The sequence below is a fragment of the Caloenas nicobarica genome, chromosome 1, assembly GCF_036013445.1.
Source record: "Caloenas nicobarica isolate bCalNic1 chromosome 1, bCalNic1.hap1, whole genome shotgun sequence".
Classification (NCBI taxonomy): Eukaryota; Metazoa; Chordata; class Aves; order Columbiformes; family Columbidae; genus Caloenas; species Caloenas nicobarica.
Genome location: NC_088245.1, coordinates 76,965,398 through 76,982,942, shown reverse-complemented (window position 1 = coordinate 76,982,942; position 17,545 = coordinate 76,965,398). Strand labels below are relative to the sequence as shown.

At 37.9% G+C, this 17,545-nt stretch overlaps 1 protein-coding gene across 1 annotated transcript in view; it reads right to left on the bottom strand.

Annotated features, from left to right (window-relative positions):
- The window catches only part of SCUBE1 (signal peptide, CUB domain and EGF like domain containing 1), a 204,472-nt gene that overhangs the window by 158,218 nt on the left and 28,709 nt on the right, over window positions 1–17,545 (bottom strand). Inside the window, exon 3 of the mRNA XM_065639776.1 lies at window positions 16,899–17,027. Within this exon, the coding sequence (XP_065495848.1) occupies window positions 16,899–17,027 (129 nt within the window). The remainder of the gene's footprint in view (window positions 1–16,898; window positions 17,028–17,545) is intronic.

Sequence of the window (17,545 nt, the reverse complement as noted above, 5' to 3'; positions counted from 1 at the left end):
GGCACTTCATTCACTACCACGGTTACAGAAATTTTCACTAGACCCCTTGCTGAGAAAAGATCCAGTTGCAAAAAAGTGGCTCCTACAGCAGTGAATGTTTGCCAGTGTAGACAGTAAAAAAACTTGAAAGTGTGAAAAACTACCTTTTCCTGAAAAATAAAGCGCATTTTACAGAAGAGAAACATAAAGTACTAACCACAAGAATGCTCTTGGCTGATGAATACTAAAATAGTTCTAAAATGATCAATGAATTGATCCCTAGAACCAGTCTTCTTGTGTGCACAAGGATAGAACACCTAAAATGATGCCCATGATCTGTCCTGGAGAATCCCCTCTCTTAATGGGCTACAATCACCTATCACCTCAACACCCACTCACTAGGCTTCTTGTTTGCCTGGACAGTTATAGATGTGAGCAACTTGAAAAGGAATGCTTAACATCTTTGTTTCTGTAGCTATTTTGTGACACACAGTGGAATTCCTTAAATTTCACACTATACAAACACAGTGTAAATGCAGCTGCAACGGATTTCTTTGCTATGTATAGCATAGGAAATATTCACTTAACGCGAGAGCTTAACTCTGCTGCATGTGATGCCTGCTCATTTGCTGAGCTGAAGTAAACAGCTCCACGGACACTGCGCGAATGTTGCATCGAGTTCAAGTCTCTTGACATCACTTGTTTATGCCTTTCTTAAACAATTGGGCACCGTCTGTCCTTTTAAGACACCAAAACCCTTTTTGCAGCTTTTAGCATTTCCAAAATAAACATCCAAGCCCCTTAATGTGACATCTTGGTTGTAGCTTCTATCTTCTCACTTGGTAGTCATGTCTGTTTTCCAGACAGACAGATACACATGGTGGCCTCCTGACAACAGCGCCTAAACACAACAAATCTCCAATCAAGTGCTTTTTAATAAGTTATCCATTCTCCTGATACAGGGCTTTAAAACAATTACGTATGAATTTGATCCTGCTTCTTTTCATCTACAGTGCCACTGTCTGGGGAATACCAGCAGCTTCCAGCTTGGCATGAGGCTCTTACTGTGAGGCTTGGAGAGCCCCAGCCCCACTGGCAAGAAGCTTGCAGCTCCCACTGATGTTTAGCTGAATAGGGGGCACTCCAAGTTGCCACGCTAAATTAGCAATCCTCCATAAACTAGAAGGAGGGAATTACAGATGCAAACAAGCAGCAGTCCTCATTAAGGTAAGGAAAACTTTGGGACAAGTTGAGTAAATTATCCAGTTTATTATCATAATGTCCCTTACTTTGTCTTATCCCTGGGCTTTATCTGGAGCATCATTAACTGCTACAGGCTCGACTGAAGCAGTATTCTATATCCTTCTTCCAAGATAACTAGTGCTTATACCTACTTACTTTTACATCTACTTTGGGTTTACTCAAAAGTGCTTTTGTTTGTTTGTTTTGCTGTTTTTCTCACAAAAAAATGAAAAAATATTTTGCTGTGGGTCAGCATATAACTTAACATGAAAAACCAAACAATATTTCCCTTTCAAGTTGGTAATATTTTCAAGGTCTATACAAGATGAAGCATTTTATTCCTGAGCTCTGGTAACAAAAGCCAAGGTAATGGCTAGATTAATTATTTTCTTTGTTATCTATCAGTAACAGCAGGGGACTTTCTAGGTTCAGATGAGGGATTTTAAACTACGCATTGCAGCATCCAGCAGGCTATGAAGTTGTTCTCACTCTCTATATTGATAACACTTGAAATCCACAAAAAGTGGAAGAAATGGGAGAGTCTGAAGCACAACCTCCAACACATTGCAAAGAGATCTGTATCAGGAATTGAGAAACACTGGCTCAGTCAGGCACATATCTACGCAGTAAACATTTTGGGAGGAAGAAAAGGCTGAAAATGTTTGGGAAGTGCTGAAATTGCTCCTGTAGGTCACATCAAAGCAATTACATTTTCCTGAAAGTATCTCCCATTGGTGAAAAGTGTTTTTTAAACGTAACCTCAGTTTCTGATTTGTTTCAGTGGGCATGTTTTCAGTGAATGAATGACTCATTTGGCACAAAATGTCTGGGCAAATGGGTATTTATGCCACTGGGGAAACTAGTTCAGCGTTTCCACTCTCCTAAACATCAGTAACACAAAAAGCTGTGCTTAGATAAATACCTAAAAGATATTCAATATTTTATAGTAAACATTCATTTCTTTCCTATATGGAATGGCAATACTAACTTAGCACTCAACCGCGTTGCGCTGTTATATAGTACAAACTCGATTGGTTGGTTGGTTTGGTTTGACTAGCTGTTTTTAAGAGAACAGCCTTAGAAAACTGTTGGACACCTGTGCACCAGCTAAGCAGTGGCTGCCCATTAGTACATGGAAGCTGCATCAACAGATGAACATCATCAGCCACATGCATCTCTTACGGAGATCAGCATTGCTTGATCGGTAAGAGTGCTGGGAATTACCAAGGAAAAGCAACAGCGGTCAAAAAACCTGACTTGGGGAATGTCATAACTCTGTAAAGAAGAGATGAATTTAGTAAGTTTGGAGCTGGCATAGAATCATTTTGGTTAGAAAATATCTTCAAGATTGAGTCCAACTATTAAGCTAACACTGCCAAGTCCACCTCTAAACTATGTTCCTAAGAACCTCATCTATGCATCTTTTAAACACCTCCAGGGATGGTGACTGCACCACTTCCCTGGGCAGCCTGTTCCAGTGCCTGACAACCCTTTCTGTGAAGAGATTAATCTTAATATCCAATCTAAACCTCCCCTGGAGCAACTTGAGGCCATTTCCTCTTAGCCTATCACTTGCTACTTGGGAGAAAAGACCAACACCTTCCATGCTACAACCTCCTTCCAGGGAGTTGTAGACAGCAATGAGGTCTCCCCTCAGCCTCCTTTTCTCCAGGCTAAACAGCCCCAGTTCCCTCAGCTGCTCCTCATCAGACTTGTAGCATGGTAGTGTAAAGTCAAAACAGACCAAAAAAGCACCCCAAATAAATCAAAACAACCAACTGCCTCATCCCTGCCTTCCCCATGAAATTCACCACAGCTGTATATTATTTTCACCAACACATGGGAATAACAGTGTGCATTTTTTCTTAATTCAAAGTACTTTAGTGTCATGGTCTTCTGTTATCAGCATCCAACATAAGACGTTTATGCATCTACTCACTTTGCAAATGCATCAGATAGGTTAAATACAAATACAAGAGACATGACCTTGTGTTTCATGTGCAAATTAATCTGTAAATGACAGGGATCACCCAGAGCTTCCCATGGGCAACTTATTCCACTAAAAGCCTTCTTACCTTTTAGTCTAAGATATCTGATGTTGGTTGTACAGAATCTGAAGTCAGAGGGAAAAGTATTTACATGTTAAGGCAAATGGACTGACCATCCATTGACAAATTCTGCAACTTGAAGTCCCTGAAGTCCCTCTCAAACATGTAGCCTGTGTGAAATTACAAAGTGGACACTTGTTGGAACCTTTTATTTGGAGCTCAGTTCTTCTTTGAGTTCTGATTTCAAATTCAAACACTCAAAGCAAAACTCAGTCCAGGATATTCATGTCATTTCAGAGCACAAGAATGAGTTCTCACATTCTTTCAATGAGCAGTCATTAACGGGGTGAGCCTGCGGTCCCTTCAGAACCTAATTGATACTGAATTTATAGTTAGGAGGAGTTCTTCCAGTCATTTTTAAAGTGACTGAAATCAAGTCTCTCAGGCTTCCCTAAGATGTTTCAGAGGTTTTTGCAAGTCCTGTCTAACACTCAGTGGCACACAGCCAGCCTCAGGCCTATTAAAGCAAACTCTGCATTCGCACAGGCAGCAGATATCATGCCTCGTACCTGGTGTGTGCGTAAAAGTACCGGGGTGCTTCACATCTCATCTAACCCAGCCCTAAGTGATTCCTAAGTCACACAACAAAAGCTAGACTCCCTGTCCTGCGACTGCAGCTCCAAGCCTGTCACTATAAATCACTAGTGGGATCCAGAACCCATTCTCGGCTGTCATACTAGTCATTTTTATTGCCTCTCTGACTAATTTCAGAAGCAGTTTCTTAGTTATGCCTTCAAATTAAACAACACAAATAGTTAAATAAATGAAGTTTCTCAACTTTTTCAAAGGTAATTGTTAAAGCTCCCCACTTTAGCCTAAATATACCAATGTCTATACTCACGATACTGAACTCCAGAAACTATTTTTCAGAAGGTAATACTGAAATATTTCTACTCTTTATTTGCTAATATGTATCTGAAAAATATGACTCGGGTACTTTTATATAACAGTATAAGGCATCAATACTAGAAAACTTTTCAGCCTATATTTATCACAATAGAAATACACAAGAAATACTTGCAAAAAATCACTTCAGGGGTGTTTTTTGTTAACTCAGATACACAAAAATAGATCACCTCACTTTCAAGTTGCTTGCATACTTATAAACGCATTACATTGGAGAAATGCTGTAGGAGAAAAAAACTCATAGGAAAATGTAGTTCTTTCCTATTCAAGCTTATTTTTTCAAAAGGAATTATAAGAAACTTCACCTATGTGTTTTCTCTGTTTAGTATGTTGCCTCACGCAAGAGCAAATAAAAGAAAAAAATAGCATGAAAAACGGTATGGTCTATGCTAAAATTAAAAAAGACACTTCTTTGCCCATGAAGAACTACACGATTTTATATCCACAATTTTCAAAGTAAAGCCAACTTTCAAGGTCTTGCAGCGGAAATCTTGTCCTCTCTCCACAACTCTTCTTATGAGAGGAAAAATACCCAGGGAAGTACACTCACTAAATACACAAAGCTAAAGGCTCCCAGAACTCTGGATGCCTAACTCTTGTTGAGGAGTGTCTGTAATGCTGCCGTCTAAATAAATTCGGAAAATACATGCTTCCATTCTTTTGAACTCTTCAGTTCTACTTCTATTCTGTTTTAACAAAGGTATGACCGCTCTGCTGAAGAGGCTGTACTGTAGTCTAATACTCAGTGCTGTAGCAACTTTCTCTTCAGTTAGAATTTTCTTTTGTTAAGATGGAGCAGAAAAGCTTTGCCCCGACTCTCATTTCTGCTTCTGTCCTACAGCACAATACCATAGGTCTGCTCCAGCCTTATTTCTTTAACAAAGTACATTTCAACTGTTTCCAAACATTTATTTTCATATCCCATAAGGCCTCTTAATAATAAATTTTGCTTTATTCCTAAATCTTCCAAATTCTCTAAACAATCATTCTTGCAAACTGTGTGTTCAGTGACTTTTCAATTACTGTTTCATTAATGAGTTATTATTATTATTCAGATATTAGCTACAGTCATCACAAAGTAATTTTAAAATATGCTACCATTAACTAGTCCATGTTATAATACTTCCTGCCCCTCTTTTACGCAAAACTACATCTTGTGCTCTGATACAATTCCAGTAAGGAATGTGTACACAGGGAATATTTTGAGATACTTGAGAACGATCTGGATTGAAGTCTGCAGAAGGTAACTGAAGCAATAAAAAGAATCCTCTCTATTGGTCCTGTAGTCTGATTAAAATTTTAAGTTTGCACATTGTATGCTGAAGTCAAAAGATGCAGTAATTCATGGAAAGTATTAGACAGCAAAACCAAGGCACTACAGAAAGCCGAAACCCTGGAATCTACTTAACAAGGAAAATCACTACCAACCTTTCATCTGGTACTCATTCATACTGTGAAAGAGTTTGGTTTCATTTTCTAATACAATAAGCAATCATGCAGCAGCTATTCTTTTCAATGGCTGTTCTGTGACTGTATAAATTATACTGTTTATCATAAACCAACAGTGCCAAGAACTGATTGCATTCTAAGCAAAGTATAATGACAGTGGCTATATTTGAAATCAGAGACCGGACAACTTCACTGCTCTCTGCTTTGTCTGATGTCTTTTTGGAATCCATATGAATTCAGTGTTTTAACTGGATCTGTGTAATTTCTAGGATTGACAAAGGCACCTTTCCACAAGGGATGGCTTGAATGACATGCACATCTGACTAGTAAACACACCCGTTACAGGCTGAACCCCTGCATCCTCACGTGAATACGCACCCTCCCTTGCTTTAAGTAAGAACTAAACACAACGTGGCTTCCAAAGCTTTGGTTAATTTTGATGTATATCTTAAGAGAAAAACTACAAAAATATATCCATTTAGCCAATACTGGCTTAGAAATTTGCTATTATGAGAAAGTTAAGGTGAATTGACAAAAGATACAAAACTAATACAAACAAGATAAAACAATAAGGATGCAGAATAAATAATGGAGAACAGAACTCTGACTTTGCTGAACTAAGACACAGGCATCTACAGCCACATCAGACCAAATAAGAGTATCTATATGGGATTTAACAAATTTAACTTCACACTCTAAGCTGATTATTCTTTACTTTCCTGAGCGTTCCATGTAGGGACATCTTTACTGTGATTGATTACCTCCTCCAGGGAGTAAGTATTTAAAAAAAAAAAAAGACTCAGACAAGAAGACTTGCAGAAACAAGAGACTGAGATTGATGCGGCTGTCACATAGCTCCCAGTTTCTTAATTTATTATGACGGTCTGAGAATCTAACTTCACAGTTGACAGCGAACAAGATTTATTCCACACTTTTGATTATTTCCCCATACCTAACAAAAAACCTTGGGCCTACGCTGATTTATACTCTCACTTGTTTTGGTATTTCTCAGATCGCATTGGCTTAAGAAAGCAAACATATGGGAAATTAAGATGTAAAGAAAGTTATATCTCATTTGAACTCAAAAGATTAATGTGGGGTGACCAAACATTAGAGTACTTTTGAAGGGGGAAACTTTCAGATATAGAAACAGAAAAAGCACGATAAGAAAAGCAGTGTGTTCAGATCCTGGCCTCAGAGAGAGCTGGATATTGGAGGCCTTTCCATCAACCACAATGACAATTCCATATTTTTATTGGATTTCGAAAGTGAACATGGACATATTTTCAAAATTAGCCTCCAATTTTGGGCCCCAAACTTCTGATAGCCACAAACCTATTTTTGAAAGTGTTGATTAACTGAAGTCCAGGAGATTGTACCCTTAAAAAAAAAGGGACCAGTTCATCTGAACTACAGTAAATATGTACTTTATGATGAGGGCAGTCACACACACACAAAACACCTATTTCTCTCCAGTGACTCCAAGGTGAGTACAGATAGATGACCTGTGTGCAGACATTAACATTCCATCAGCTAAAGCACAGCTTAGGACATTTTAAGTAAGTTATCCTTAATTTGAGGGCTTCATAAACTTTACTGAAATGTAGGGCTTCACTTCTTGGTCGTTAAATGTTTTTCAAACTTGTATGCAAACACCATAATAAAGATTCTCATCTGTCCATCATGGAACCTGCCATAAAGAGAGGAAGCTGCAATGGCTCAGTGTCTGGAAATTTCTACAGTTACCAGATGCCATAAAACTGAATGTGAGGTTCAGAAGAGGAAGATCATCAGAACCAACATATTATCGTCCCATAATGAAAGAGAGATTTAACTTATTTCTATGATTGTCTGCTAGCACTTGCACCATGAAGACTCTCACAAGATTCAGTTAACCAAGTAACAGAAGTAAACACATACATACAGAAGTTGTATGTAAACATCTAATACAGAATTGTCTATAGAACATTCATTTATCATCCTAGCTATTCATACTTGCTCAGCATCTAATCATTAGTTAGCAGAAGGCATTGTAGAATAGTAGTACATCCTATAAAATCTGATGTGTGCCACCTTACCACAAAGACTGGATACTTTAAATTGCTGTGATGAATCACAGCTGTTATCATTCATCTAATGTACGGAAAAAGCAAGACCGACCGAAGATCTGAAAACAGTAATAGAGTAAAAATTAGCTTGCTAAAGCAACATATCAGAAAGTAACTTTCTTCTGTCATTTAGGCTTGCGTCTGAAAAACAAAGAACTTCAAAAAATGCACTCAAGTTTTTATCCTGAAAGAATGCATTCATCACTGAAACTCAGTCAGTTGTGAAATTTGCAGTGTGGATATTTGTGCACGCACCCACTGCAGCTTGTCTGGAGGAGGTTCAGTAGCTTAATACTTCTGGGCCCTCATACATCTGGGACCTCACAGGTCCTCTAATCCCAAGGTTCTTACTATGCTCCAAGGACCCAATCATTGCCAGTCACCGTTTGTAGAAATTTAGAACATAAAAGTTCAAAACATACAGATACATCTATTGTTAGAATTTGCATTTCAACACTCCTCATGCTGTCTGTAAATATATCTTATATAGGGCCCCATTCCCATCCTGCGCCTAGGCCCCTCATGTTTAGAACAGATCTCTGCTACTCAACCACTGAGCCCTGATTTGGGAGTCTGGCCTCCTTCTCTTAAGACATAAAACAACTGCCAAATCCTGAAGTTCTGCTCAAGCAAAACTCTCACTGGAATCACTGGAAATGAGTAAGAGCTTCAAGATTTAGATTAATAGCTTTCTCTACAAAAATACCATAATTTTACATGTGTTTTAATAAAAATGAAGAGTTATGAAAAGAAGACTATTTGGTTTATTCAACCCTCCTCCATCTGCCAAGGAGCTTAAGATTAGCAACCATGAAAATCTGGAAGAGAGTTTATGACTGATAGTATTAATAGAGGCCCTGCTGATGTGCTAGAGTAGGACAATATTTAACTGTCAACTCACCTAATAGTCTCCTGGAATTAGGAAAGAAGGGCAAGGAAAACTGGAACACAGCCAAGAAAATGGACCATTTTTCAGCTTCTCTTGAAAATATTTGTTTTTATGAAACGAAAAACAACTTTCCAAAAGCTGGTTAGTTTTATATTAAAAATGTTCACATTAAAAAAAAATCTACTTGAACTGTTGGGAAACATAAAGAAAAATAAACAACAGTAATAGAAGCATTCATTTGGAGTTCGAGTAAGCTACACATTGTGCACAGCTGTCTGGAGAAAAGAAAAATAAAGCTAAATTAAAAGGAAGACATTGGTCTCTTTAACCATAGCAGTGATTACGCAATCTTAAATGAGTTATTTACCACTTCTTGACATTTTACATGTGAGAGCTTTAGAAATGATTTCTCATACACTTGCAACTCTTCTCCCACTCCACATTGATAGGTAGATTAGGCCATAATCCCCTAATCCCAGTGTATACATTCAGACAAACAGAAGGGAAGGAATAGGTAGATTTGGGGTCCTAACTGTTTTGGGTTTGTTTCGGAAAAAAAAACACAGAGCACTGGAACATTCACTGAAGGAGGATGAACAATATGATGTGATCTACACACATGTATGTACATACTAATGTCCCTTTTGTCATCTGAGTCAGATCATAGATCACTACTACCCAGTGAGGAATTAAGTCTACATGCCAGGGTTAAAACCACCCTTCTCTTAAAATATGACAACAGATTTTAAAGGAGCACTGCAAGACAGGAACTTGGGTTTAGATACTAACCTCAGACCTTGGAAGAAAAGAAATTGTGTGAGTTCAAACACAAACCTGCTTTTTATACTGATTTGGGATCCCAAGGCCCATTTTATAACAGGCAGATGTTACTTCGAAGCCTGTGAACATCCGGGCCTGGTTTGTTTCAGAAGTTTCTCCTTTCGCTGCAGGCTCCCAAATGCCTCGCTGTGATTGTCACTCTGCTCCACTTAACAGAGAAGGCACATTAGTACCACTCCTGGAGCAGGTTCAGTTGCTCTGGAGAAAGTGCCACCTCTTCTTTCCCATAGGGTTTTCCATGGGACTTAGTCACTTTGTCAAGAAATGCAAAATAGCATTTGAGAATAGACAAATAAAACAGTAATGTCTATTTTTCAGGTTGGAAAATTAGGCTTCTGCCCAAAGCACACCTGCAAGATTGTGGACATGACCAGGACTTTGCTATTCAATTCTTTGCTACTGAATTGACAGCTGACACTGTGCTTGTGTTTTTGTCTACTGTACTGAACATTCAGCTCTTGCAGAGAGCTCCATGGAATCTATAATGCACACTAGTAATTGCATTTCTGGCTTGATTTATAATCAGAAGTTCACTCTGCTTCCCAGGACTCTTCTAAATCAGACACAGGATTAACTGCTGATGAACCATAAATATACTGGATCATCAAAATCTACTTCTGTAGTTATTTTCAGGAGAACTGACATACAAGAGAATTAATTGAGATATCATATTATAGATGTCCAAATTTAGTAATTGTTATTTTTCTGTAAGAGAAACTAAAGTTACACAGAATATTCAAAATAAGACTGTGTTAGCAGGGATTCAGAAGGGTGAGGATTCTATTCTTGGCTATGCTGCAGACATCCAGACATCCTGTGTTAAGACTGAGAAGTAACTTAATCTGCTCACCCTGGTTCCTCATCCATAAAAAAAAAAAGAGAATTATACTTCTTTTCCTTACAGGATTTTCTGAGGACAAATCTATTAGTATTTACGAGGTGTTCACATATGTTCCTAAACAACAGCAACTAATAGCACAGAAAAACCTATAAATAAAATAAATAAGTCTCTGAATATACCATGATATATTTTTTTTGTCCTCGCTCCTTTGTATATTTTTGATGGTTTCCAAGAAGAGTTTACAACCTTCTTGAGCACACTTACTAACTAGAGAAATTAAAAAGAGCAGAAAACTTCATGAAACCTATGCTAATCATCAGAAGAAAAAAGAGTTAAGATGAGCGCAACCTGGAAGGAAGAAGTGTTTTTGCAAAAAAAAAAGAAAAAGCAATGCTTACTCCCTGTTAAAAAGGGACTATGACAAATCAGAGCTATGGAGAAAATTTTAAAAAATGCCACACAAAACAGGGAGAGATGAGTAGCACTTCATAGCTATTCATATCTATATCTGAATAGATAAGCAAAATAAAATCATCACTCTATGCAATTTCATTCTTTAACATGAAATATTTTTCACACCCAGATTTGGTTTGAAAACAGAAAACAATTAGTTTGGCCAATTTTTTAGGAGGAATTCCACAACTTTATGTACACAAAATTCTGCCTCCAGGAAAAAAAGACATGCAGCATGTGCAGTAGGTATTACATGGTTTTGTCAAGTAAGAAAGAATCACTTGACAGACAGCTTTTGGTGCTACACATTTTTCTTGCACACTCCTCTTTCCCCATTTTTTCACATTCTGATCAGAGATAGGTGAATTCCAGAAGGCTTGGAACAGCTGGAGCACCAGCTGATACGTGAGCCCTTTGGCAAGGAAATTCTACAAGGCAAGGCTCCCCGCTTTCTCATCCAAATAGTTATGGCACTCTCTTCCACTTTCTATTTTCAGATGCTGAATAAATTTGTAAGACCTAGTCAGGAATATCAGCAAGAACTGCTTTCAGCAAGGTTTCTAGCAAGCTTTTCCTGGATAAATCCCAAGGTTTAGTAATCCATGATAAGCTTCAGAACTCTTTTCTTTGGTGATGCTTCAGACCAACACAGCACACAATGCTCTCCCAGGAAACTTACATTTTTATACAGTAGGAGAGAGATTAACACAAGATAACAATTCTCCACTTGAGAGTCCTTCAGGAGAAATGAAAAATAATTCAGCACACTTTCTGAATTTCCCAAGTGTAGCAACCAAATAACACTGTGCTACCTCATTCACTTTGTCAGGGATACAAAATAAAAGAGTACCAATCTAATTCTTCAAAGCAGCCTCTTCTGAATTTTATGACTAATGAGTCTTATTTTTCTTCTTCTACTCCCTATAAGAAAACTACATATTTTCTTTCATTCTTCCGGCATTAGCCATGTTAGACTTCAGGATCTTCATGAGTCCCTTCCAACTTGAGGTATTCAGTGATTCTATGTTCTCTAGGTCACTCATTATTCTCACTGCTCTTTTTTGGCTTCATCCAAGTGCAATGGCCTAAACTGAACAGTCCTCCACCAACGGTAGCCTTACCACTACTGAAGGAGCAGAGAGATTCTTACCATATGAAAATTTCTACCCCAATAGTTTGAGAGTAAACTGAAAACCCCAGGAAATTCTCTCACCCTCCTGGGTACATTCTGGAGTCACCATAGTGGCAGCTATGCCAAGCTCCCCAGAAACTCCCACTGAAAAGGAAAACAAATTCTCAAGTCTCCTCTATGTCATCCCCATCTATCACATATCTCACTTTGTACAATACCCAGGCTTATAAAACCAGACACAATCTACCTCCTCTGCTATCTGTCTTACTGAAAGCCTCCAAGAGGATGTGAAGACAGAGTACAACTAATCCCAACTGCCGAAGAGGCCTTACATATACGCACTTACATACATATGCAAAAGTCTGTTCTTCTTACTTAATATTAAACGAAGAAATTAAAAAAAACACTAGGCAAATGAGGAACATGTCAATAGTGGCATGCTGAATCAGAGCAGGGAGTATAATTTGAATAACCAGTTTTAAAAGCGTAAGTCTTATCCACTGATTCTCTGTAGCACAGATTCACAGATTTTACCAGATAGCTGAGAACAGACTCTGATTTACTGCAAATGAGGTGGGTAAAGTGTTTGGCACACTATAGGAATGATGATCAGTTATGCCAAAACCTCTCTTAAAGGCAAAAGAGAATGAAAATCGATAGGATGTGAAAGACATAACGAAGGAAAAATTAATTTATCAGTAAGATCATTGAGAAAAATGATCAAACAGGAAAGAACATCTGGACCAGTGAGCTAATTGCTTATTAAAAAAAACAGACTGGTATTTCATATATGAGAGTGGAAAACATATTTCATGACTGGTTTCAAATGAAGGATAAAGAAAACCTATTGCGAGAGACCAAATATTAGTCTTGCATCCACTGAGCAGAATTTAGCACAATTTTGAGAAAGAACTACTGCTATTTCAAGTTATTACAGTGCTAAAATAAATTATTTTTAGCCAGACAAGGATCTCATCATAGTTTGAATTCCCTGTGGTGTCATTTAATGTTATATTTGAGAAATTCCTCAATAAAAATGTCAAATAGAGAGCAAGTCAAGTTTCCCTGAGGACAGTTTTGGATATTTTCCAGTACAAATTTTAACCATGAATTCTTACCCAAACACCTCCTCCCAACAAATAAATAAATAGGAAATTTAACTTGATTAGAAAGAAATAAATGTTGAAACAAGTACTCAGGAAAAAACAACCTGTCAACTGTACCTGGTCTAATTAGTTGTGAATACTCCAAGTTTCTTATTTATAAAGAAGACTGTAATGATCTTGCTATACTGACATTACTAGAAAGATATCCAGTGAAGGTTTGAGGAAAGTAAACCCTGTCAATAAGAGATGGCTTAATATTTTGAATAGACTTCAGTCAAGCGACAGATGCAGAAATCCTGATATAACACTCTTGTCCATTACAACCTGTTTCCTAGAGGTTCCTGGATGGCCTATAGGACTATCAGTGAACTTCTGTGGGGTCTCATCCCTAGGCCTTCTATCTGAAATCACTATGCAAAGATCTCTGGTGATGTGTGTGTGATAAAACGTGGCCCAAGTCACTGTGAGAGCAAGTCAGCTGTCTAAACATCAGAGTCAGATGCCATTTTAGATTCCTAATATCATCTCATTCAGCCTACATCTCACGCCCCAGGTCTACTCCTGTAGACCTCACATCACATCTGTCAGCTCCAGGGTGTTCTCACTGGCATGAGGCTCCTGTGTTCAGACAGTTGAATGGCCCCCAAGAGTTCTGCTGCCTGGCTCCCCATATGCTGACCAAATGGACCCCAACAATAATGCCTGGAAGGCAAAAGGAGAGAAGGGGCAGAAGTAGGAGAAGTGTAGTCTGACAGTGGGTCACTCTGAGAAAATCTTCTACCCAAGCACATAAGCATCCATGGTGCTGCATGAGAAGACGGTTCAGGCAGCATTTTCAAAATCAACCTACTGTGAATTTTATAGGCTCATCTACAAATTCCATGGAAATTACATAATTCTATATAAGGTTCACTACAGCCCTACTTAATGTGTTTAATGACTTAATTTCAGCACGCTGATCAAACATTACATGCCTTTTCTAAGAGGAACATAAACTTGATACAGAGAACATATGATGCAGTACCTAACTAATAATTTTCAATTTGACAGTTCTATAAAGTCCTACAGAGGTTAGGGGGTGGGGGTGAAGAGGAGGGAGAAAAAAAAAATCAGTAAAGGAATGCACTGAAAGGTGAAAAACATTATCACTAATCTTGTGAAGAGTTCTTTGTCTCCTTATAATGCATGAAAAATAAGTAGTTTCTCAAAAAGCAAGAACAGGTAGAAACCAGTGGACTCATCAAAACTTTAATTCCTTTCAACGTTTGATTACCTCATGGGAAAAAAATACATATCTCTTTGGAACAAATTAACCAAGTTTTACATGCTGGGAAAATTTTCCAAAAGGTTACAGAAATCCTAATTTAAACATGTGCAAATACGAGGTTTGTTTTTCATTTGAGACCTCACTGTGTCCTCTTAAAAACAGTCAACTCCATTTATACATTTCTGGTAGCAAAAGTGAAGGGAAACACAACTATTCTAGAAGGGACTAGACTAGAGCATCCCCCTTTTCAAAACTGGTACTGTGCTAATGGGCACAAACAGGCTATCACAGCAGTCAGTATAACTGATAAGGTCCGCAGCGAGCGAGGGGCCAAATGATGACACAAGAATTAAGTTCTCTCTTTTCTAGCAATGCTGTCCAAAATCTGAGCACACAAGAGGCAGTCATGGCAAGATTTGCGTGGCCACTGTCAGGATTAAAAACTTCAGTCTGAGACCTTACAACCACACACTTTTGTCCTCAGTAAACGCACTCAAATTTTAAAGAAGGGAAAAAGAGGAATGTCACTTGATATCCTTTTCAGTGCCTCTAAGTAAAAGCAGTTATTACTGAGATATATCAAAGACCATTCACTAGTTGCAAATATTCAATCTGCATTTGAGGAACAGAAACTTCCCCAGTCTGTGATCTCAAAATTAGAAGGGCAATTGTGACCTCTTTTAGTGTCCTGCAGTCGCACACTGGGAAAAAGGGAGTTCACTGAACTTCCAGAAGCAACACGGTGCCTAACATTTTTGGGATAACACAGAAAGTCAGCTCAGAGTAGACCATGAATGTGGGCAGACGTCGATTCTAAAAAACTTGAAAGATCTGTTGGCAAGCTTTGGATCGATACTTCCAACTGTAGCCACCTGTTAAGCACAATTGTTGATATTATTGTAGACCTTTTTTTTTTTTTCTCAAAAAAAACTCCACCCAAGTGGCTGAATAGAAATTAATGAAAAGAAAATCAGAAATCTGTCTATGTCTGTAGATTCAGCCTGTACGTTTCATGACCAGTGAGCAACAGCACAGACAGTAGGGGTCCAAATAAATTTCAGAGAGCTCCTGACGGGTTTATCATTTACCAGGTCACTCCTTTTGCTGCTCATACTTGCTAACCTACTTTTCCCTACTACTACAGGAATCATGTGGAAACAAAGTTGAAAATATCAAGCTGTTTGAAACAACGTACACGCACAGCTATTTGAATTCCAAATAGCTGAACTATTTGATTATGTTTGTGTCCTGTTTTACTAAGATATATTTATGAACATGAGTATAAATAGAGTTTTCCTTTCTTTCTAAAATGAATGGCTGGCTGCTCTTTGTGTAAGAAATACCTCTTGCACAATTAATCATTTAACCACCTCGGGTTGTGGCAAATAAATCTATTTAGTCTGTTCTATAACAAATGAAATTTGGAAGTTTGAGTCAAAAGCCTGTCAATGGTCAGGATATATAATCCATCTGAACAAATATTACTCAGCTTGAAAATGAACTCAGTAGGAAATACGTGTACTGAAAGGTTAACCAAATTCTTGCTCAGAAATTCAAGTTGTTCCATAGTTTCAGTCAGTGCAGACTGGTGTTACTGGACTTCGTTATTTCTGGTTCACTACCTGATTTCTTGACTTTTATTGCAAAGAATCTCATTTTTTACTAAAGGTGCTGCATGACACAGAAGAAATACACCCTTTCCAAACTGTTTAATAAACAACACTTTGAAATGAACTTGGGACTGTACCAAACACTGGACATTGCATTTCTGTTGGGAATATTGAGAAAGATAGTCTCTAGGCACTAGGATTTAGCTAAAATAACTACCAAGTAAGCAGGTATGGGAAACCGGATATAGCTGTCAAAGTTCATTTCCAGATAATTGGTGTGAAGAAATTTCAAAACAAAATACATACTTTTTTAGCTTATAGGATAAACCCAACCTATTTAAACCAGAGCGATGGACTTTAATTAAAAAAGCAAAACAAAAACATATCCCCAAATCCTCAGGCTCCTGAAAATGGCTTTGTACAGTTAGTGGATGGTGTCCCTCCTCTTTGTAAACTGCTACTTCAGATAACTGTATCTTCTGCCCTGTTTTATTGTCCAAGTATTCCTTCAACACACTTGCAACTTTTAACATTCTGTAATTCGTGTTCATATAACATATCCTGGAACTATGTTAGCCTAAAAGGGAAAAAGGGGGAAGGAGAGCTTTAAAGATATGACTGGAACTACAGAAGTTGGAAGAAACAGACAAAATATATTTAAGTGGATGGGACAACTACTTTTCTGAAAAAAAGAAGCCCAAACACCCAGAATAGGCTTTGGACACCAGGGCTTTTTTTAGCAATGTTAAAGATGAGCAAACTGATTTTTGTATGTTAGGATTAAGAGTGCCAATTTTAAGAGTCTGATCTGAACCACACTGGAGTCAATGGACAGATTTGAACTTAGTCGGTGTGATCTGGATCAAATCTTTACTGAAAACACATCAGATGACAAAATGCAGCAAGCAGATCAGGCCTTCTTACCACAGCCCTGAAATGAAACATTCTCCTCAGCGTTCAGTACTTACCAAGACAGTTGTGGCCATCGTGGGCTAACATGAACCCATCGTAGCATGTACACCTGTAGTTGCCTGGAATGTTGATACACTCGTGGACACAACCCCCATTGTAGAAGTCATTCTCACACTCATCAATATCTAAAACACAAGAGGAGGAAAAAGAAGCTTTTGTAAAAAGAGAATGCTAAGTATCCAGAAAAATTTCTGCAACCGAGCATGATCTTTGAATATACGCATGTTCCTAATCTTTCTAAATAGGCATATGACATATTTCATCCAACAGATGGCTCAGGGAATTACTGACTGAATATACCTGGGTCATATATGACTGAAAAGCAGCAAGCCAATGTATAGAGCACTCCTTCCCCAAATAATTGTAGTATCATCACAGTAAACAATGATATATTGTCAAAAATTAAAAAGAAACACCCAATTTTTGTACATTTTTAATATTTAAAATCTAGTTTCTGGTTTTTGTCTTTTGTCTTCAGCAGTTAAATGCAGACAATGAGTTAACCTTTGACTTTGTAGTAACAAACAACTATCTGAAACATGCTAATAATATGGCATAAGACAAAAGTATACCTTGTTTAACAAAAAATTGTCTTCTCAGAATAAAGAACATCTGCAACATGCCTGACAACACATAAGGCTGT